Source organism: Marmota flaviventris, chromosome 8 (genome assembly GCF_047511675.1).
Source record: "Marmota flaviventris isolate mMarFla1 chromosome 8, mMarFla1.hap1, whole genome shotgun sequence".
Lineage (NCBI taxonomy): Eukaryota > Metazoa > Chordata > Mammalia > Rodentia > Sciuridae > Marmota > Marmota flaviventris.
The window spans coordinates 5,887,216-5,910,477 of NC_092505.1; the positions used below are offsets into that span (position 1 = coordinate 5,887,216).

The window sequence follows — 23,262 nt, forward strand, 5'->3', positions numbered from 1 at the left end:
TCTATGAGTCTGCTCAAAGATGTTGAAGGGGGAGTTGCAGGCTCGTGTGGCAGAAGAAGGCTAAAAAGAATAGATGTCATTCTGGTGCACAAAGCCACCTTAGGAAAGGTCAGGAGACCAGACCCTCATTTACTCGCTAAGGAGGTAGAAGCCTCAGAACAGGAGTGGCACTGAGTGGCCGAGCCATGAGCTGCTGGATCTCCAACCAGTGCCCTGTGCTCAGGCTGCTGCTGCTTGATGTCCCCCGGGCACCTGCATATTGAAGCTGGCTTGATACCCATCTTGGGGGAATGACATCAATTCTTTAAACAGTTAAGGCTGTTGGAATACCTCCTTATGGAAAATTTTGGATCAGATGTTTGAAGGCCTGAGATAGATACCTGGTGAACATTAGCTAAACGAGAGACAGAATCATGGGCGGAGGCCAGGACATCTGCTGCTTCTCTTCTGCTTGCCAGGGTTTTCCATTGCGCCAGAATTTTCTCATGAATAAAATACTTGGAATTTTATCGAAAACAATGAATCCATGTGTCAAGAGATTCATGGATGAGACCCATTCCAGATGTGTGGCACACTGTATTTTTAGCATATGTGTGTTTTGAGAAGGCCAAGCACAGGGCTGTTTTCCATGAAGCTCCCTCTGAAGACCAGAGGAATGCTACCCCATCCTGCCTGGCATGCAGAGGGGACCCTTCCCAGAGAGGAACGATGCACATGACTGTGTCTCTCCATGAGCCTTGGATGGATGTTCTGAGCAGACTCTGGGCCCCTCAAAACCAGAATCATCTGAATTTCCACCTGGGCTTGCAAACTTCAAAAATCAGAAAAGTAGAATAGGGCCTTGAACTTCTTCATAAAGCCGCCATAGAAACATGTCCTTCTACAAGTTTATGGAAAATCCCAAGAAGTTTAGGGGAAAGTTGATCAATAGCATCATGGACCATCCATACTGGAAGAGAGGACCTTCCTTCAGGACCCTGAGGAGTGTCAACAGTGTGCCGTGTGCTACTCTAGGGAAAAAGAGTAATTTCTAAGGACACTGAATGCTCATTCATTTACCTATTGACTTTTCTTTTTCTTTTTGCTTTTCTGTCTTTGGTGGCCCTGGGTTCTTTGTTGGATTGAACCCAGGGCCTTATGAATGCAAAGCAAGCACTCTACTGCTGAGCTACTTACCCAGTCTGGTTGGTTTTCTAGAGAACACCAGCAGCAGCTGGGGAATGCTCCAGGATCCATCCCTTCCCGCACAAAGCCTCTGTTTGATTGACATCAGTATGACTTTGCAGCTGGAAACCCACAAAAGAACTGAACCAGGGGACACAACGTCTGAATCACACGGGGCCAAAGTGACATGTGTGTTCTTAACAATGAAAGATCCAACATAATCTTCCTCCCCAATCAGACAGATACACAATTTTAAAATTCAATGACTAGGAAGAATAAGCCACCATGGCATACAGGAGACTGCATAATCCTCTGGCATCTGGCTTATTAGAATAAAATGTCTAGAAATGGAGAATCCTGCCTTGAGCCATGGGAAGACTTTGGCTCAGTCATACCAACTTCCTATGTGATAGTCATTTAAATTTAATATTAAGGCTTTTCGAGCCTTTTCCATGCAGCAGTTCATTTGGGCCATTTAACCAGCTGCTTGGGAGCTGGGCATCTGCGACCTGAGCCAGCTTCGCAGTTGAAGAAATTGTGGCGCTAGCCCAGGTGCACCAGCCTCACCTGAGGATGTTATAAAGTGGATTCTCCCCCAGCAGGGCTGCAGCCCAAAGGCCACACTTCTCACAGGCTCCCAGCAAGCTCAGGCTTGGAGCAGGAAGGGGCTCAAACAGTCACAGAGGGCAAGCCTTGGTCCAGCTTGACCCAGGCCCCCGACTCCAGACCCAGGACATTTTTGTTCTGCCACATTGTTGACTACATTTGAGTGCCTCTCCGTGCTTCTGCGAAGCTTTGTGATTTAAAAAACCAAAAACAAAAAACTTTCCATCTCAAATGAGTTATTTAAAACTAGTTAAAATAAAGGCTTTCGTATGAATATTCTGAGTGTGACCTGACAACAATGATTAGAAAAACAAGTGTCAAAGTCAAGAGTGCCAGCCACCCCACAGGCAGGCAGAGCTGGAGGACGGAGATGGCCTTTTGTTGCTCAGATTTAAAACATCGTAAGAGGGTGCTTCTGCTCATGTTCTGGCATTTTCTTGTTCATCTTCAACGACCACAGGAAGCCTATTGTGGGAGGAAAATGTTTCTTTGCCAGAGGAAAGAGAAGGTATTAACATCAAACTCCTTTTTTTAAGTTAGATTTATTTTAACTGATTCATAAAGACAAAGAAATCGTGCATCTTAGTGGGGTATGGCGTGACCCTCCAGGGGTGCATGTCCACATTGTGCATTGGGCTAACTTCCTGGGTCTCCTCAAACACCATCCGTAACTGACCAGATGCCCCTGGATGGGCTGAATGAGCCCAGCTCATTTGCATTTTGTGTGCATTTGGAGAGTGGCGTGCACAGCCCCAAGATGGCAGAGGGGACTTACTGTGACGCTAGGCTGGCGGTGTGGTAATTCCCCAAGGTTCATTTAAATCTCATTTCGTGATGGGGAGCATGATCATTCCTTGAAAGCTTTCTATGAAGCGCCCGTCTTTCAGAATATTTCTAGGCTTTATGCTTTCAGAATGCAGGCCTTCTCCTCCTGCTTGGGAAAAGTTGGTTTTCTACCACAGCTTTCTTACCCTTTTCTGTAGGTTTCCCAGTGCAGTTCCTGGTTTAAACTTTCGGGGATTTAAATCAAAGCCCGCAGTGCAGTGTCGTGCTCCATGGTAGCATGATGGAGGAGGGGGGCCGACTGCAGCGAGCCTCTAAACCTCATAATTGCCCATCTCACAGAGTGTCCCCACTACTTTGGACGATGGAAATTTTGGACTCCACTTAGAGAATCGTGATGGGATTCTATATTATTTCCTGACTCAGTCCTATGATTAATATGAACATCAGCAGACATGTGATGTCAAGGAAATGTTTTGGTTTAGAAAGACAGAGAAGCAGGACCTGCAGATGGTTGTTTTAATAAAGGTATGGTCAGGGGAGAAGTAGTGTGAGCAAGGGGCCAGCTCAGCCTGCCCAGAGCCCGTTAGAGCAAAATGAGCTCAGAGCAGGGAAGAGCAGCAGGAGGTAGATGTCTGAGCTAAGGTTGTCCTGGCGGAAGCAGGAGATCAAGCCTTGCAGGACAAGAGAGGAATAAGCAAAGGTGGAAAGTGAGAATTCAAGTTCTCTGTATTATTTAGGCAACATTTATCTGTCTTGGAGGGTGCAGATTGCCTTAAAGATAAGGAATATATGAAAGTGCTCCATTAATAAAGATAACAAGGATTATCTCCTTATCTTTATATTTGTTAATATATACACATGAGATATATGTGTGTATACATTTGTATATGCATACATGTTCATAGTATGTGTGTGTGCATGTGTGTATATGCAAGCGTGTGTGCGTGTACGTGCAAACATGTCCTGAGTCTCATCCCCAGCACTGGGCTGGTATAGCGAGTTGTAAAATCATTTGATACTGAAGCGATACCACATTGGATAAATAGGCTCTTTAGATGGACTTCATTTGCCTACATACATTTTTCCTTTGAGGTTAATCCAAGACTTTTTATATTTTTGAAAGACTAAAATAGCAATGTGTTAAATTAGAAAAACGTGAACACAAAGCTAGATGCTGCATTCAATATCTGAGTTAATGCTTCCTCCTCTCAAGAATTAAGAAAAGAACGTCTAGCAGGAAGAAAACTGCCCATGTCCAGCTGGACGAGGCGTCCTGAACGCACATTGCTGGGCTGTGGGCGTGTGTCATAATCACCAGACACACTGGGCAGAGGAGGTTCACGCTGTCATATTGGAACTAGAGAAGTACGAAGGCTATGGATTGGAATCCCCACTGGGCTGGTGCCTTTGGGCTTGTGGGCAGAGGGGCTTCTGCTTTGGTTTGTGTTGCTCTTTCCTTCTACAAACGTGATTAGGAACCAGACTTTCCAGAAGCATCTGCTATGCTTTGCCTTGAAGAGAAACCTCAGATGGTGGGCTGAGACAGCTAATGAGTAGTTTTCCAGTCCTGTTGGGTCCACAGACATCCGTCACAGGTCTCCAGAGTGGCACGGGCTCTGGCGTGTTCACAGATGGTCTCCCTACCTGCCTGTTTTCCTGTGTATCATTCATTAAGAGAGGGCAGCCATCCACCTGCTGTGAATCCCACACGTGGCCATCTCCTTGGGCCTGAATAATTAATTTGATCAACCACAAGGCAGGTGTGTTGGTCTGAACCATTCCACAGGGATTACATGCACCCGGGGCCTGAGGCTCAGGAAGGCCTGGCTTAGCAGGCTCCTTCCTGGGCTCCGGGAGACCCTCCACTCTCCACTTAGGGCCCTGATCCTTGAATCAAGCCCAGATCCTGGGATTCTGTGCCTTGGGCCCTTTTCTTCTTCCACCTTTTCTCCACTGGCCGATCTCTTTCTAGCTGGCTCCATCTCTTACCTGAGAAAGCACATCTCCTGTGTTCACAGCCACAACAAGGCAGGGCATCGAAGGTCAGCCGTGAGGCATTCCATAGTCCACCTTCCTGCTTCTGATTACCCCAGACAGTGGCTGGTGGTCAGCCCAGGGAGGGGGACTCCACCAGACATGGCTGTTCCACCTCCCCCCACTGTGATGCTGCTTCGCTTCCCAATCCTGCCCTCTCATCTGTGGGCAGGGGGACGACGGCCTTTTAAACTATTATAAGGGTTAAAAGATGACATTCCTTGTAGTTTAAGATGACACAGGTGAGAACATAGGCCGCTACTTTGCTTGCCATCAGAGAAGAAATATAGACGTCTCCTCATTGTGTTGGGAGAGCAAGCACCTCTGTAAGATCAGTATTTTAAAGCACAACCATGATCTTAAAATGCTTGTTCCACATAGTTTTTCTACTTATTATCAAATAATTACGGCACATGAGACTTAAGGAAACGGAAGACTGACTTGGGAATCCAGTTCTCCGAGTCTCCCTCTGGCCATCTTGCTAACTTTTGAAAAGCGCATACAGACCACCTCCCTCGGTGCCCCTTCCTTGCCCAGCGGTGGGGAGAACTGGTCATTTGTTAAGATTTTCTCAGTTTCAACACTTGGCCACTCCCAGGTTTTCAGGCAAATTTAAGCATGATGGATTCTCTGTATTAACAATGTAATATTTTTATAGGCCTTGGGGATCACAAATTAGAAACAAATTTGGGCCAAAATGCTGATTTTCTAACATTTTACTTGAAACCTAAGAACCTAACAAAACCCTGATCCATTGCATGGGGATCTCTCTGAACTCCTGCTGGGAATGTCAGTGTGCACATGGACTGTGTTCCACTCGGTCTTTCTGCTTTAGTTTCTCTTTTTAATCTAAGTGTTCTGGATGCTTTGCTCTCCTTAAATTCACTTACTTGAAAGTAGACACTCACTTCAGTCTTACAGTATGAAATACAATCCAGTTGAGTCCTCTGCCCTCCAGGAATGCGAACCGACTGTTGTCCTATAACCAAGCCCTGGAGGAATGGCGCTCACATGGTACTGACGTCTTAGTGCTCAAATGAAGCAATCAACGCTGGGGTTCTAACACAGCGGAGCCTTTTGTTTGGGGTCGATTCGCTTAGAATTTATGTGTTTCTCATAAGTTCGTAAAAAATGGGCTTGGGAGGCAGCCACTTGCCACATCCCACTACCCACAACTTGCCTGGAGCTGCAGAAAGATAGCCCCACGCCCTGGTACACACCAGGCTAAAGTTCAGGTCTTTTTACACTAACGTGGAGTTGGCATATTAGGTCATTGTGCCTCATTTCTGTCGGGTTTGGGTTGTTTATGCAGTTCCTAAGCCCCGTGGCTGGCTGCAGGTTCTGAAAGAAGAACATTCCTGTTGACTAGGGACTGCAGACGCCCTGGGCAGGTGGGCAGGTCTTGGGCAGGTAGGCGACAGGCCAGGTGACAGAGGTAGGGAGCAGGGGCGGTCAGCCACAGCAGGGACTCCCTGCAGGAGTTGGGAGCGCACATGTTCCTGGTTACTACCAGGCTCTGCACCCCTTTCTGGTTGTAATACCACTGGGCTGGAGCGGCTCCCCTTTGAAGTCCTGGAGCTGGCTGGTGGGGAGAGCCAATGGGGGCTTTGGCCATTCAGACTTAACAAGTGGATGATAAACCTCCATCTAGCCAAGTCAGGGGGACGTGGCTCTCGGCTTGGTTTGTTAGCACTTAACTCTGGTGGTCATTGTTGTTGAAACAGGTTTCTGAAAACGACCCTTTCGTCTTCTCTTTGTCTCCCCCCATTAAAATGGCTGCGGTGGTGGGAGTGTGTGAATCTGTCCATTTCTTCCATTTTCTCAGGCTGCAGCTAATTCTGGGTGCTGGGCAGCCTCTGTGAACTCAGAATCATTTCAGGGCTGTGCTTTCTGATTTCTTCCTTCTGTCAGAATGTGGGCTCCATTTGACCCTCTCTGAAGTGTTCATCTGGAAGTCTCCTTGATGGTAGTACCTTTCCCCTTTTGTCAGGCAAAGCAATGGAAGGGTGGCTTTAAAATTCTGAATTATATCGCCTCCCTCATTTTTATGCAATGTCAATTTTGAGAAGAATTTTAAGATTCTTCTCAAAGAAGAGAAGTTTGCCTTTTTCATTGCTAGCCCCTGTAAGGTTTTCTGCCCTCTTAATGGATCTCTATTAACTTTGATTTCTTTCTTTAGCGGGCTCTTTGCCAGACGTGAGAACAGGTCCTTCCCACAAGCACACACTTAGGCTTACTTTGAATGTTTTGGTCCCCCCTGCCCCCCAATACTGTGCTACAGTATTTGGCCAGTGACTTTGTTTAGAAGAATCTCTTACTCTATCTGGCGGATGTGCTGATATTTTAAAGTTATTGCCTGTCTTCTTGTTGTTGAAGGCCTTTTATTTTTAATTCGTGATTCAAAATTTTGCCTGGCTGGTATATGTGACCTGTTTTTGCCAACTTCTGACATAAATCACACATGCATTCATGCCTCTGGTCAGCAGAGAGCCAAAGCTAACATTACACAGCGTGTTATTCCCTCCGAGCCTTGCCTGGGTCTGCCGCCGGCCGAGGAGAGGCCGCAGCCTCGGCCTTGTTTTCTGTTGGGAGTTGGTAGACCCTCTGCTCAGCACTGCTGTGCGAAGGGAGAAGAAACTCTCATTTTGGCCTTGACTGCTCAGCAAGACCACTACGTTCGTCTGTGGTGCCAATCTGACTTTTAACCCTGCGCCTGTGAGCCTGAGCCCTGGTGCCCTCATTCGCTCACTGTGACCAGGAGAGAGAGGGGTGCAGGTCGCTCCCCGAGCGTCGAGGCTGCCCTTTGCCCCTCCACCACCTCGCCGTGGGTCTCCTGGGTCCCTGCAGCACGCGGTGTGAGTGTGGGGTGCATTTTCCCTGCTCTCCTCTTCTCTGCCTGGTCCTGGCTCTGGCTGGCACAGCTGTCTTGGGGAGAGCGTGTCTTCCTGTTGGAACCTCGGTCTTCCTCGAGGTGTCACAGGGCTGGGATTCCAGGGGTTGCAGTGGGGTCAGGGTGTGGTGTCCCTGCACAGGCACCTGACACTGCTCTGGGAGCCGACCCTCAAGCTCACTCCTTCTGGTTCTTCCTCCTGGCTAACTCGTGGTGCCGTGGGTCAGGTCCTTGGGGATCTGGCAGAAAGCCTGGGGCCTGGGCAGTGGAGGGCAAGGGGCAGGGCACAGGCAGGGAGGGCGGCAGCTATGTAAGCAGAATGGCTCTGATGTCTCTGGGAGGTTCCCCTCCCAGGAAGGCCGCTGAGGGAGGCCACCGCTGCCGGCGGGTATCCCAGTCAGCTCAAAGAGCCAGGAGGAAGCCAATTCAAACACGCTTCCCAAGCCCCCCCGCACAGGACAAGGGCATTCTGGGGCTGGGGGACAGACGGGGCAGATGATAACACAGCTCCCTGCTTGATCTTGGCCGGCTGATTTAAGCCCAGGTTTGGGCCTTTCTGGATCCTGGGAGAGAGAAGGTCTCCCAGTCCCCGCTGCCTCCAAGGCTCCATTAAAAAATATGGCCAAACTGACGTTTGCTTCCCTTGAGCCCATAGGAGGGCGAGGACACCAGGGGGTGAGGTAAAAACGAGCCCTCTCCTGAGGTTCTTTGTGTGTGTTATAGAAACCCAAATTAGATTGTCTCACAATTGCTCAGCACAGTTGCCATGCGATAGATCATTCAAGTAGTTGAAATTCCAAATCACATTTGCCTTTGCTGATTTGGCTGTAGACTATAAACACAGCCATGGACTAACCACTTGTTTGACTCAAAACCACAGAGAAATGATCCAACCATGACAAATTTCTATTTCTTCTCATCAAATCATGCAGAAGAGCAAAGATATTAATAGAAAGTACAGAGGGGAAAAAAGCTTTTCACTGATCCAGATATTTTAACATCCTGGTATTTGGAGGCATCTGGATAATTCACAGCTTCTTTTTCTTTTTTTTTTTTTTTTTTGGTTCATTTATCATCCAGATGTTTGCCATCATAGAAGCACCACTTGGAACTCGATTCCAGCTAATAATGTAGAGTGGAAAAATCCGTACCTCTGTCTAGCTGTCCTTTGGTCTCCCGCCTCCCCTCCCTTCTTCTAAGGACTTCTTCCTCCAAATCTCTTGGGAATGGGGCAGTTTTGCCAGATGCTTAGGTGTCCGCCTTTACATTTCTTTTTTACTCTTCACGCCCGTTCTGTACCCTGTCTGCTTGAATTATAGATTGCATTTGTCAAATAATGACACACGCACTTGAATGTCTTCGAAGACCTTTGAAATTCAACTTCCTTGAGTTCAGATTAAAGTGGTCCTCTCTGCTCTGCAGCAGTCGAGCCTGGGGTGGTGGGGACCTGCCTCCCGGGCCTCCAGGCCAACCCGCAGAGTCTGGCGGGAACAAACCCAGGTGCTTTTCCTTCTGAAAGGTAGACGTGGATACCATAAAAACTACCTGAAACGTGGTCTCCCCGTTGAGATGACTCTGTAGTCGGCAGCGTTAGACGACTGTCCTCGGCAGCGTCCTGAATCTGTGTCTCTTTGGGCCTCCAGGAAGCATTGTCCGTCGTGAGCGAGGACCAGTCGCTATTTGAGTGTGCCTACGGAACGCCACACCTGGCGAAGACGGAGATGACCGCATCCTCCTCCAGTGACTATGGCCAGACATCCAAGATGAGCCCGCGTGTCCCTCAGCAGGACTGGCTGTCTCAACCCCCGGCCAGGGTCACCATCAAGATGGAATGCAACCCCAGCCAGGTGAACGGCTCAAGGTAAGGAGTGAGCTGGCCTGTCCTCCCGACCTCCTCTCCCCACCCCTGTCCCGCTTCTATACAGACTGCTGAGACGGGGAGGCCACTGAACGGTAACACTGCTGGGTGACATGGAGAAAATGTGCTCTGCAGTGGTTCATGTTGGGGGTAGAGGCTGTAAAACCAAAAACTCCCTTTGAAGATGGGGTGTTCGGTTCTCCTTCCCAGGCATGAGGGCTCTCGGGGAGGGGGCCTTGTCCACATGTGGCAAAATTGATCTCTGAGTTTTTATTGCTTGGAAAACAATGATGTCTTGCGCTTTGATGGAGGGAAGTGTCAGCTAGTGGCCAGGCCATGTCCAAGCCACCTGACTGAGCTGATGAGTCTACTCAGCCAGCCCTGACCCCTCTTCACCCTTCCCTGCTGCTTCCCCCTCCCCATGCAGGCTGGTTTTTCCTCTTTTTAACTCACACTTAACGCCAGGCTCCCATGATTGTTTCCTGAGTTCGTCATGAACACGTAGCTGTCACTGAGACTGTGTTATCTGGTGCACACCTGTCCCCAGCACGCAAAAGCATTTCTTTGGATGTACATTTGAAAAGTCCAATTAACTCTCATTATAATATGCTTTCCCAGATACGTTCAGGGAAGAGAATATGAAATCTCAAAACAAAGAAAGGTGATTTCCTCTAACAGTCACCTGATCTACCCTTCTCCGTAGCATCCTAAGAATGGTTCCCACTGTCTAGCACTCTGCTGTGTGAAGGTACTTTTATACCAGAAGCCCAGCAGCCCCTGAGCAGCCCCACGAGGAATGCTTATCCCTAGCTGGTGGCTGAGGACATGGATGACCGGGCATTTCCTAGATAACCCAGAAGTACCATTTAAAGGGGCTCAGAATTTGGGCTGAAGCAGGGTGGTGAGTGCCCACCGCTGTAGCAAGTCCTCTTTGTTACTTTGTGTATGTCTTAGTGTTCAGTGTGTGTAGTGCCGGGCTTTCTGGGCCCTGGAGACCTTGGCATTGACCGCTGGTGCAGGGTCAGCCATACCAGGTCATAGTGCCCCACGGAGAATGTCAGCCCAGGGCTGAAGGCTCCACGTGGGGAGGCAGGAGGTGTCAGCACGGCCTGCGCTCCCAGAAGTCTGCTGTGCGCTTGGTACTTCCTGAAAGGTGGGAGTGACTTAAGTGACGAATGTGCTGTGACAAGCCCTGCGGGTAGAACGGAGGTGGGCTCCTCCCAGGTCCCCAGGAGGGATCAGTCCCAGCATTTCTAAAGGGCCTTGGTAGAAAGGGCAGGCAGAGGGTCCAGGACACCAGAGTCATGGGAAGTTAGTAACTTTGAGCAAATGTTTTTGTGCTAAATTCTATGTGTTAGAGACTGTTTCTTCTGAAATCATTAACATTATACTTTCTGAGTCTTAAAAGAATTCAGTGCAGTCAAGTTCTACAGAAAGCAGAAATGTTTATGCAGAAGAAGAGGGGGTGGGGCTAAGATGGCGACAGAGCCGAGACCCTTTTGGAAGGAGTCCTACGGTCCCGTCCCCACGTGCTCATGTTGGGAAAACCAAGAGCAAGATATGGCCCTAACGCTTTTCCTCCTCGGAGGCTGATGTCCACCTGTGGGGAGTGTACCTGTGTGGGTGTGCGTGGAGAGAGTGGGTGGCGATGGAGAGGAAGAGGACCTGGCAGTGAGCATGGCCGTGCCTTGGTCCTGGTGTTTAGACTGTGGCCTGGGCCCACGTGTAGGAAGGCCAGTCTGCTCAGGGCCAGCCTCCAAGAGCAGAAGGAGCAAGAAGGTGAGGACAGTGTCTCAGAAACAAGGGTTCCTCTGTTCTCTTGTGCTACTTCTGGGTTGATAAAACAGCATAAGACGAACATGCTGTGTGCAGGGAAGTCCGAGCACGGAGCTCCTGGACATCGCCTGTGAGCCCCAGGGCTGGTGGCTGAGGTCCACTCGTCGTCCTGGTCAGGCCTGGGCAACCTGTCTGGCTTGTGTGGTGACCCCAGGGCCTAGGCACAGGTAACTTGACCCCGGCCAAGAAACACATTGGGGCGGCTCACAGCCCATCACCCTGCAACTAGGGAAGCTCCCGGATGTACCTTCGCTCAGGAGGGAGACGAGACAGGTGCTGGTCTCTTCTGGGGACAGGAAGTCGTGTTCTGGGGCCTACGCTCCCTGCAGGGAGCACGGCACCTTTCAGCTCTCCCTCTCAGGCCTGGAGCTGAGGTTGGCTCATACTCTCACGGTAGGTGCTCAGCTTTTGAAGAAGCTAGGGATGGGGTTGGGCAGGTGGGTGCCCAGTGAGCACAGCCACACCCTCCTGCTCCTGTCCCTGACCCAGTGGGGCGCCAGCCTGGCAGGCGCTGTCCGTGGAGAAAGCTCCCTCCACCTGGAGTGAGGTCCATGTGCCTCCCCATCGGAAAGACTCAGCCAGGCAGGAGGAAAGGAGGCTGCGAGCTTCCACCCCAGAGCCTCGTACGCTCTTGACACCCGGTGACGGTGCCCATGTCAGCCAGGCAACCAAGAGGCGGCGTGCCCCACCCCAGGAACGTTCTGGGGATGCAGGGTGGGCAGGTGTCGGTCCTCTCTGCACAAGAGACAGGCTCAGTGCTCAGGACTGACTTTGCCGAGCCCAGTGTCCTCCGGACTTGTGGAGGCGGTGGAGTCTGACCCAGTGTATCAGTTGGGTCCAGGAAAACAGCACCCGTGGGAGCTTTGAATATTGTAAGAGCTCTGTTTTAAGGAATCGGCTCATGCAGCTGCAGGGCTGGCAAGTCTGAAGTCTGCACACAGACTAGCAGCTCCAGCAGGATTCCTGCATCACAGTCTTGAGGCAGAATTGCTTTTCTGGGAAACCTCAGGTTTATCTCGGTGGGCCTTCAGTTGATTAGATGGGGCCAACCCACATTATTCAAGGTAATTTTTTCGTTAACTTAACTGATAGTAGATGTTAGCCACATTTACCAAATATCTTCATACCTAGATTAGCATTTGATTAAGTCCCTGTGTGCTATAGCATAATCACATTGTCACAAGAAACCAACCAACCAGGTGTCCGTGCTGCTCAGTGATGGGACCATTCTATTTTCAGATCTCCAAAATAGCATGCCCTGAGGTGGCCAGTTCCCTGACATTGAAGATACTCCACCTGGCTGGACAGGATGTAGTTGGGGAGTCAGGATCAGACTGATGGTTCACCAGGGATCTCTGGGCTCTGAGACTCACAGAGCATGGGGAGGTCAGTCTGTGGTGCCAGGGCTAGAGGTGGGGTCATGAGATGCCTGCCAGCCACCAAGGGGCTTCCTGCTGGCATGCCTGGGGCAGCATGACTCCCTCCACATGAGCAGCGCCAACAGAGGTGCAGCTCCCGCACGCGCCACCTTCTGCATCCTTCATCTGTGCCAAGGGGCCAGCCTGTCTCCTTGTCCTTCCAGCGGCTACTTCTAATTGCCCCTGCTCTGAGCTTCTGTGTAACGGGCTTTCCTGTAGCAGTGTGCCTCTTGGAGCCAAGCGCAAGGGGGATTCGGGTTGTCCCAGCTGGCTGCTGCTGGGACACGTGTGTAGTGACCTGCGTGTGTGTCATTCTTCTTTTGTGAAGGCCTCCACGGGAGGACTGCCCTCTCTGTAGCTCCTGTCTGGCCAGAGCAGGACCCACCTGCTTTTATCTAGGGTCTTAGGGCACGGCCCTCTGTCTGTCCCCATCCATGCATCCCCCACAGAGGAAAAGGCCACGAGCTTTGAGAAGAAGGAGGGACTCAGTTTGTAACCAAGAGGCAGAATGCTGCAAACCTTAGCCCTAATGTGCTTACAGGCTCCTGAAGTGAAATACCAACGGTAGAGTGAGATCTTTCGCCATTGTAATAGCATTTCTGTAAAAAATAATAAAAGAAAAACTGGAGAGAAAGGAACCATGCTTTGTGAGCCAACAGGGGAGCCGCTGTGGGTTTGGCTTGGCCACCACAGGATTGCACGGCAGGATTCCTACAGGCATGGACCTGATTGCAAGTTGTGTAGACACAGGATACATTTGGCAGTCTCAGGGGTCCCTGTCTGTCCCTTCCCTTACTCCAGCCTCATTTAAAAGAAGCTCCAGTGTTCACACAGTGGGAAACTGGGCATGTGCGGCCGAACTCAGAGCAGCTGTCTTTCCGGCACAGTACACAGCGTCCTTCAGGGAACCTGGAAGGCTTGGCCTCTACCAAGTCCCTGCTGCTGCCTTAGTTCGCTGTGAGGTTCCGAAGGTTCAAGCCACTGCAGGCTGGCGAGACAGGCCAGGAGGCAGCGCACTCCCAGACGAGGTCCACGCCAAAGCTGCCTTCCCATTACAGGCGGGCACAGCTGCAGGCCAGGCTGCCTTCCTCTGAGCATCCCTGGCCCGGCCAGCCCACCACGGTGGCCTCCATCTTTACCTGCATCTTTCCACGGTGATGTCGATTCCCTGCAGCCTACCTGGAGGCTCCCAACAGTCAGAACTTAATGAATTAGTTCTCCACGCTGCATGTCCTACCCACTGTCCAGTCCCCCAAAACCCCCAGAGCCAGTCAGCGCTTGATTCTGTTGGGTGAGGATTCCCTTGGTGGGCTGATTCCCAAAGTGGGGTTCCAGGGCCACACCTGGGAGCTTGTTCCTGGTGCAGACTCTCAGACCCCTTCCGGATCCGAAGGGACCTGGGGTGGGGCCCAGAAGGCTGTGTTTTAATGAGCCCTCCAGGGGAATCAGATGCATGGGTCGGGGAAGCTCTGCTCTGCTACAGGATCCAGGAAGAGGAACGGGAGCGTGCCCTGCACGGGGCTGGCTTCCTGTTGAGGGAGTGGCAGGGGGACGCAGCAGGCAGGGCAGGTTCATTCCCAGGACAGTGTCTGCCTGAGTGAGGAGCACCTCTGACCCTCTCCACAGGGCACTCTGCCAGCTGAGCAGCAAGAGCTGATGTTACTTGGGCACTGTTCCCCATGCCATCTGGGCAGGGAACCCTGTGTGACCGCCGAACTCCAGCCTAGGATCAGGTAACAAGGTGCTTGGGAGGTGTTATCTTAAAAGAGTGCATCTGTAATGTGACGGGGATGACGGGAAGGGGTTACCTGATTGGTCCATCTTGGCCTCAGACACGGGATTATGCACAGAGTCATTCATTCATCCAACATTTATTGAGCACCTACTCTGTACAGCCACTGTTCTAGGGATATAGCCATGAAATGCTCAAAAAATCCTGACTCGCTAAGTTCTGTGGGGAAGAATGCCTTTCAAAACTTATTAAAATATACAGCAGGTTAGGGGAAAAGCGAGGCAGGACACTCCAGGGGGGCCACCCTGATAAAGTGACAATCCATTAGTCCTAAAGGCTGAGGGAGAAGCCTCATGATTGAGCAACAGAAGAATATTCCAGGCTAAGAGAATGCTCAGCTACAGGCCCTGTGGCCACCCTTTGAGGGCAAGGAGGTCTAGATGCAGATGTAGATGGTGGTATTTAGTGACCAAGGGCCAGAGTCATAGGACATGAACTTATAGAGACCATAGTGCCCTGAGGGGCTCTGCCTCTCCCACTGAGCAAATCTGGAAACTATTGTGCAGGGGGAGCCCAGGGGATGGGGGGGGGCTTCAAGCAAAGGAAGAATGTGATGTTACTCAGATTCAGTGGGGTGTCCTGGCTCTATGTTGATGCTGAGGCGGGGGGCGGGGGGTCTCCACAGAGTGGCAGTGAGGGAGGCTGGGGGAGGTGATGTATCTGCGTGTGATTTGAACCAGTAGAGAACCCAGGTGCTCTCCTGCTGAGCTGGACACAGGGTCTGGGGAAGACAGGAGGCTAGGGGGGGCCGGAGGCTTGAGAGGTGTGCCCCAGACAAGCCCTGGAAGGACCAGACCCCCCTTCAGCAGCAGCCCAGACACTGGGGGCTCCATTGGCTCTTGGGAACACCAGGTAGAGAGGGGGTGCTCCTGCCTCGGTGCTTGAGCTGAGTGGGTCTCAACAAGGGAAACCGTGCATCTCAGCAGGGGCATTTTGCCCCAGGTGGCACTTGGTGATGTCCACAGACATTTTGGGGTACCATGGGGACACCCAGGGGATGGAGGCCCGGAGACTGTTGACATCCTGCAGCGCACCAGGTAGCCTTCCCCTTCCAAGACAATCACCTGCCCCCGGGCCAGTGGCCTGGGAGCTTGGACACCTGTGCACACTGACCTCCTCTGGGAGGTGCTGACTGGACAAGCCTGGCGTCGCTGCGGTGGTGAGAGGCCAGGAGAAGCCCATGGTCCGTCCCAGGCAAACAGATCCCCTGAGGTCCTGAGATGGGCCCAAGAAGAGATGCTCAGGGCCCGGCCACAGCAGGGCCCAGGGGTGATGGGCTCCACAGGCAGGAGAGGCGGCCTCAGAGAGGCACTGTCAGTCAGCACTTGTACCGCATGCTGTGACGTCATCCCACCGCCTCATCCCATCTAGGAATGGCGGTGTTGGGATGAGGCCTGTTTTCCAGTCAAAGACCGCGGAGCTTCCAGGGGCTGTTGTACCTTGCTCAGGTCCCCCTGCCGCGGGCCCACGACCACAGGCCTGTGCTCCTGGCTGCCTCGAGCGTCCTCGTTCAGCGGGGCATCTTCTGTGCTGGCAGGGACTGCAGGACGTCCTCCAGGTGGGGGACAAGGAGTGAGCTTCTCTCTCTCGCCTCTGAGAGGCATCCACTGCATCCCGACTGTGCATTTTCTGATTTCTGATTTATTTATTCATGTTGTTAAAATGCACGTTGTGGATTTTTAGAGCGTCGACTTTCGGCTTGCTGTACTTGGCCGCAGCGCATCGCCTACCCGTGCCCACCTTTATGTCCACTTCTCCGGGTTCTCCAGACAGAGTCCTGTGTTGAAAATACTAAGTGTGGCAAGGGACCCGCAGTCTTGACACTTTAGTGGCCTTCAGGAATGCACATTGGGCTGGAATTAAAACTGAGATAAGATTGTGTTTCGGGTGGTGACCATTGACACGCCACCTGTCTCGGTGTTGGAAATGGCGCTCCATCCGCCTGCTGCACCCAGAATGCAGTCACTGCAGGGCTGGGGCCTGGTCTGCGGCCTGCTTGCTTTGGCCCACTGGGCTGGGCAGGGTGGCTGCTTTCTAGCTTTTCTATGGAGCTTTGTGCGTTATTTTAAGCCGGTGGAACTCACAGCTCTAATTGCTTTTGCTCCTTCTGCCTCAGGGCTCTGGCTTGGATCGCCATAAAAGATGCCTCCTAATTAGGCTGGGCCACCCTCCGAGTGTGGGCAGCGCAGCATTGGAGACTTTCAAACCAGCTACTGTCACAGCAAGTGCCCTGGAGGACACAGACTGCTGTGACGAAAACACCCCACACTGGGTGGCTCAGAAGAAACAGAAACGTATCTTCCCTGGTTCCAGGGCCTGGGAAGCCCACCCCCAGGGCACAGACAAATTGGTGTCTGGTGAGGACCTGCCCCCTGCTTCCTGGAGGGCGGCTTCTGGCTGCATCCTCACATGACAGGAGGGACACTGGACTCTTCCTTTGCCAAGGCACTGGTCCATTCACGAGGGCTCCACTTTGTGACCCAGCCACCCGAGGGCGCCTCCTGGTGCCTTCAGTGTGGACACACATCTTGGTCAGTTAGTAGTAGCTTGGCCTCCTCGTAAAGGGCCTCAAGTCCATGCAGAGGTCCATCCCCTGCAGAACGGGACATGGCTTGAGAGAGGGGAGGTTTGGGACTTGGGAAGGACTGCTGCCGCCCTGTCTGGAGGAGACATGTCCAGTGCCTTCCTCAGTATTACCCTCTCTGATCTCCAGGAGGTCAAGGGTACGGGCACTGTTTTGTGAACAAGGGGAACACACAGGGTAGATGGAAGGAAACCCCGGATTATGGTGGGTGCTGTCAGTGGCACAGGGGGACTGCTTTGGCATTTTCTGTAGCCACAATTTGCACAGCCTGTTCCTAAAACAAAAACCCGAAGCTCCCTCGTGGCTCCTCGGTGCTTTCTTCTCTGCAAAATGAAAAGATGTGGCTTATAGAGACCTTATTACAGAATATTCTGTTTCCAAACACTGAGCCCCCAAATGGTGTGCTTCCCCCCAGTTTTCACCATCTCAATGTGGCATGGTTGCTGATTTCCATTTCTAGCTGTTAAGAGAAATAAACACTCAAATAATAAAACTCTCTCAGGGAGACCTCAAGCCCCTTTCAGAGACAAAGGACCGACTGTTGGTGAGCGGGAGAGGGGGAGGGTTTGATTAATTTTGTCTTCAACTGCTCTGGAGAAGGGGGAAGGAGCAGGACTGTTGGGGAGAGGCAGGGATTCCAGGTGTAGAGAATGTTCAGAAAAGGCAAAAAATAACACGCAGCGGTGAAGACGAGCATCTAGGGTTCCACTGGTGCCGAGTTGTGCATGAATCACTGCCCAGCCCCACCCGCCGCTCGGGCCTTGGGGTCTGAAGCAGCTTTTCCACTGCCTCAGATTCAGAAATAAAACAGGCCCACAAATTAGCCCGGAGCTTGCAGACAATCCCCTCCTTGTCTGGCATCCAAAATACCTTTTGTGGTGAGGGATTCTCATCCACACTCTGCTGGGCTGATGAGGACCAAGCCCCGGCCTCAGGGTCCTGGTGACGAAGGCCACCTGCAGAGGGAGGCTTTGGATCTGGTCTGCGCCAGGCCTGGGTGTCCATCTCCGCCAGCCTCCTGCTGTGCTCTCCAGCAAGTGACCCTGGCCTTTGGGCGGAGCTGCGAAAGATGCCTTTACCTGTCCCCCACACAGCTCCACACAGATGCCTTCTTATCATGACATAACCCAAGACCCCAAGGAGAGCATGTGGCGTTCTACCAAACAGTCACAGGCTGGGACGGATGATGGTGAGCGTCAGCTGGCTTCCCTACATGAGCGTGCAGTAGGAGCCAGGTGCCAGGGAGACACACACATGCACACACGTGTACATACATGCACACACACGCACACATGTGCACACACATGCACACATCACATACACATATGCACATACACACACGTGCGCACATATGCGTGTGTACCGCCCCCCACATACACACATGTGCGGTGTGCTGCCGAGCTGGCTGGCACAGAGCTTCAGTATGTGAGGCCTGGTCACCCCCCGGGATATCCTCACACACCCTCCCAGAGGCGCTCAGTCCTCCCCGTGAATGAAGAAGGTGGCCGCGGAGGGGACTCATCCATGGTCAACCAAGATCAACCATGACTTCCTGAATCCAAGATGAGGGTCACACAGTGGAGCTCAGTGTTTGGCTGCGGAGATTCAGTCGCAAGCCGTGGGTTCACTGTCCCTCTCAAAGATGTCAACTGGGCTAGTGCCCTCGGGGACAGGGGCTCTGGAAATGAGCGAAAGTCAGGGTCCAGATGGGAAGAGTGGCAGGGGTGATGTGCAACGTGGTCTCCCAGAGCTCGGTGTGTGGCTTCAAAGTGACACCTGGACATGGGGCCATGAGAACAGGGACCCTGGTGCTCCTCCAGCAGCCGGGCAGCTGGTGTAGAGGGCTCCAGGCGCCCTGTTGAGTACCGGATGAGCTGGGGAGCCAGGGCCGGTCACCCGGGATAGCTGGAGATGTTGACTTATCCTGGGGTGCCATGGGCCAAGGAAGGGCTTAGCTGGGACCTGGCCAGCTTGGGGTCGTCCCTGGGGAGGAGAGACCTGGGGCAGGGAAGAGGACACCCCACAGTGGAACTCGGGGCTCCAGTAGCCCCTGATGGAGAAGAAAGCCACAGAGAGACTGTGGGTGCAGAGGGCATCGAGGGCGGAGAGGACGGACCTGGAAGAACAGGCGAGTTTGGACAGAGTGGGCAGTCCGGCCTCTGCCCACTGGAAGAAGAGGAGGTGTTGGTTCCCGGAGTCCATTCTGACCCACGGCCCAGTGCCTCCGCTGACTGTCCTGAGGGAGGGCGAATCACAGATTCCGTGTGGCTGCTGGATAGCTCTGGGCTGGACGCTGGGTCACCCGCTGACAGCGAGGTCCACTCACCGTCACAGGGCCGTGGAGACGCAGCATGGGCCCGAGGCTCCCCGTGGGCCATTTCCATGGCTTTTCCATGAGAGAATCTGCCCCACCCTGGGGAGACTCTGATGTGAGGAGACTAATGTCAGATGCCAAGTTTGGTTGGCTTCCAAAGCCAAAGCCCTCGCGTTGTATCTCATGTGTTTTGTGGGCACCTGAGCTCTCTCGGAGGGATTCTGCATTGCCCACCCCACCTTGAGCAGCGGAGGCTCTGATCCGCCGGCCCGCTGGCCTCACCTGGTCCTCGGCCCTCGTCCTTGGGCCCACCGCTGAGTCAGATTCGTGCCAGCTCTGCTGTCTTGGCAGCGGGCCTTCTAGTCTGACTTCCTTCCACACTAGGAAAGCTCATCCATCATCTACCTAGAACGTGAACCGTGCTGAGCTCCCCGTAAAGTTCTGGGGAGGAACACATGACACTTCACTGCAGATTGAGATGAATGACTTTTTTGTGGCCAAACATTGAAACTCGTATGTATGTTTGAATAAACACAGCCATCTTCAGCGCCAGCTGGGAACCTGCCTTGCCCCTGTGGCTGCCCACACCCAGTTCCCATTGCTAACACTCCTCCGTGACTGTCCCCAGGGCCACTCTGAGGATATTCTTTTCACCTACTAAACTGAGCCTTCTGAGGATCCATCGTTGTCTCCTGTGTGTGAAAGGGATTCCTCAGGGGATTGACTAAGTGAGCTCATATTATGTGGGAGGCAAAAACTTGAACTCAGGACCTCAATTGTCCAGGTTCAAATCCCAGTTCTGCCACTGGCTATGCAGACTTGGGCAAGTTATCCACCTCTCTGTGCTTCATCTGTAAAATTCCTGCTGCATTTATCCAGTTGTGTGTTGTTTAACGACAGGGTGCATTCTGAGAAATGTGGGCTTGGGTGATTTCATCGTAGATGTATTTATATAGAATAAGTTAACCATCTTGTCACTGGGCAGTATAATCCAAGAGGACCACCTTGTGTGTGGTCTGTGTTGTGTGTCCTTCTGCAGACATGACTTCAAGGAGTTGTGAGATGAATTAATAATGACAGCTGGCACACAGCACCTGTCATGGGCCAGGCCTTGTTTAGATGCTCTGCCTGGTTACTTAATGTAAACCTATGGAGACAGTTTGGAGCCATCCCTAGCTCCAGTAAACTCGTGCTCAATGCACCAAATAAGTTCTGTAAAGATTTGTTTGCTAATAATGTGTCAGAGGCTCAGGAACATAAGTTTTGACCTATTTAATGCTAACAGATTTCTATTTTGAATCTACAAACTGGGGGACTGTAGAAACTCGAGGAATGTATAGATTGTACCTCTCGAGGTGTTTTCAATAGTTTTTAAATTGCTCACTTACTTGACACCTTTCTGGTCTCTGGCTGCCCATCATCTCCAGAATCAGTGCTGAGCACAGACAGCCTGGAAGGCGAGCCGCACGCCGTCTGGATTCCTGCAGCGGAAGCAGCAGGGCTGTGCTCAGAGCACCCCTGTCACCAGCCTCCGCTGGCGTGGGGGGACGGTTCTTGGGTCAGTTAGGAGATGCTGCAAAGGCTGTGGCACGCGGCGTCACCCAGTTCTCCAATGAGATGCTGTGAGAGGAACTGCTCCCACGTCTCAGCCCAGGGAACGCCTTGCTTCTGCTGAAAGTCTCGTTGGGGTCGTCCTGTGGACCCCTTGAGCCTTGAGGTCAGATCTCTTGCCCGTTGCTTTGGCGGGTAGAAAGCTCAGGGGTCGGCCTCCAGAGCTGCCAGTGGCCACGGACGGCTTCTGTCTCCTGATGACTTTTCTTCTCTTGTGTTTCCTGATTTGGATTCTCTCCCTTGGTCACCCTTCTGTCTCATATGCATTTCTGTGACCCACTTTAAACCTCAGAGAGTTTGAGGATGAGCAGGAGGGTGACATGTATTCAGAACCCCGCACGCACACACAGCATCACTTCAGAGTTGCAGAGGAAACCCCGAGTCCCCGCCGCAGAGAGCAATTCAGACGCCAAACCCCGGTCTGTCCACGGAGCTCTCTGGGGCTTGTTTCTCCCAGGCTCTGGATTCTGACAAACAGCTGTTATTTGTTTGTTTGTTTGTTTTGGTACCAGGGATTGAACCCAGGAGACCTCCCCAGTTAAAAAGGCCTCAGATTTGGTGACACTGTTTGGACCTATTGGGCTTGGCCTTGTCTGCCTTCTCGATTGAAATTCAGCTAATTTACAGTTTCCCTGATGTGCTTTGCCATGTTCTTTCACCATGAATTCGAAATACTAGTGTGTTTCAAGAGTTCAGTGCTCATGGTCTCAAATCATCAGTACTCCAGCCGCCACACAGGAGCAGTTATGTGCTTGAGGCTCAGCAGGCCCATTTAATTGGCAGTGTCTGCCGTTACCAGAAAGGGGCACCCGCTCTCCACCGGCTTCCTACCGAAGGTCCCGCGTCTCCCTACACTGTTTCTCTATTTCCTGGGGAGATGACAGTTGTGTGAAATGCCATGGGACAGTGTAAGATTGCTGCAGGGTCTGGCCTCCTCCAAGTGCATCTCCGGAGCATGGTCAGGTATTTGGGCGGCGAGGCAGGCGACTCCTTGACACCCTGGCCATGTCTAATTCCACCTCAGAATCCTTCATTCTGAGACAGTCGTCCCCTCTTGGGCTGACCCCCACCATATGTGGAGCTTCTCCTCGTGTGCCTCTTCCCTCTTGTTAACCCCTGTGTTATATGGGCTTGTCCAGACCAGGGTTTGGAAACAGGACCCAGACCTACAAATGTGAATTTGAGCGTACGGTTAAGGTGCAATGTTTTTGGACATCCTTAAAGGAAAGTGTCTTTGAGTACAGTACCTTGAACTGTGCTTATTGCAATAAGGAAGTGTATCCCCCAAATGATAAGATACGTTTCATATCACCGAATGATCATCCACTGGAAAATCGTGTAATGCACAACCTTAGAATTGGCACGGGGACTGCTGCGACACACATATGCAGATGCCAAGAACACAGCGTTTGAAGGGGTGCTCTTTGCTAGCGCATGTTGAAAGTGGTGTATCGAACACCCCGATCCTCTCGTGGTGGGGCCTCTGGGTGGGCTGTCATGGTGCAGGTGGATTATGAGCCCTGGGGGTGGGGGAGTTCCTCCTGGTGACAGGCACTGCTAGAAGACACGGTGAAGGTGTGGCTGCTGGGCAGTGAGCAAGGGCAGGCTTCCAGAGTGCAGGTGTGCAGATGCACTCAGAACACGACTTCCAGATGGATGCATTGCAACTCGGGAATCCTAATAGGGTCAATTCTTTGCTTCTGCAGGAAGTACCCTGAGTTATTACTGGGCACTTCGCATGTACACATCCTGGTTTGCTGGGGAGTGACCACTCTCCAGGGACGTCGTGGTGGGTCAGGATGAGGACCTTGGTGCACACTTTAAACCAGGGCAAGGTGGGCCGGGGATCTTGGTGCCCATCTTTCTTTTCAAAGCGGAGTGGCTGAGCTTTATTTGTGGAGGTGTTCTCCGCACAGGGAGGGCCATGCACCGAGGTGAGGTCACCCAGTGAGGTCTCCATGTGCCTCCTCCTGACTCTTACCTTTGTGTACACTGTCCCCTCCTATGTGAGACTGACAGGCCAGCACCTGCCACCCGGGGCTGTGGTGAGGACCATAGCTGGTAAGCAAGGCCACAGCTGTTAATGCTACTCTGTGGCTGTGAAGATTTCCAAGGGTGCCTGCAAGAGGACATGGCAATGAGAGTAGCTCAGGCCTCGCTGACCTGCATTGGCTGAGCTTCAGATCTGGCGCATCGGTTGACCTAGGTGAGCCTTGCCCCTCTTGGGGTTAGGGTTTCCTTGGAGTTATTATAAAGCCATTTAGGATGGCTTCCTCTAAAACTAAAGCTAAATACAATGGGGGAAGAGGCTATGTATATTTTTTTCATTGCCCTAAAGATACAAACTTTGAAATCAGCATCTGCTGGTC

The 23,262-nt window shown here is 52.1% G+C and overlaps 1 protein-coding gene across 3 annotated transcripts in view; it reads left to right on the forward strand.

Moving 5' to 3' along the window:
* Positions 1-23,262, forward strand: part of Erg (ETS transcription factor ERG) — a 99,518-nt gene that overhangs the window by 37,979 nt on the left and 38,277 nt on the right. For all 3 annotated transcript variants that reach the window (XM_071615031.1, XM_071615029.1, XM_071615030.1), the window contains exon 2: positions 9,124-9,341. In XM_071615031.1, coding sequence (XP_071471132.1) covers positions 9,124-9,341 — 218 coding nt within the window. The remainder of the gene's footprint in view (positions 1-9,123; positions 9,342-23,262) is intronic.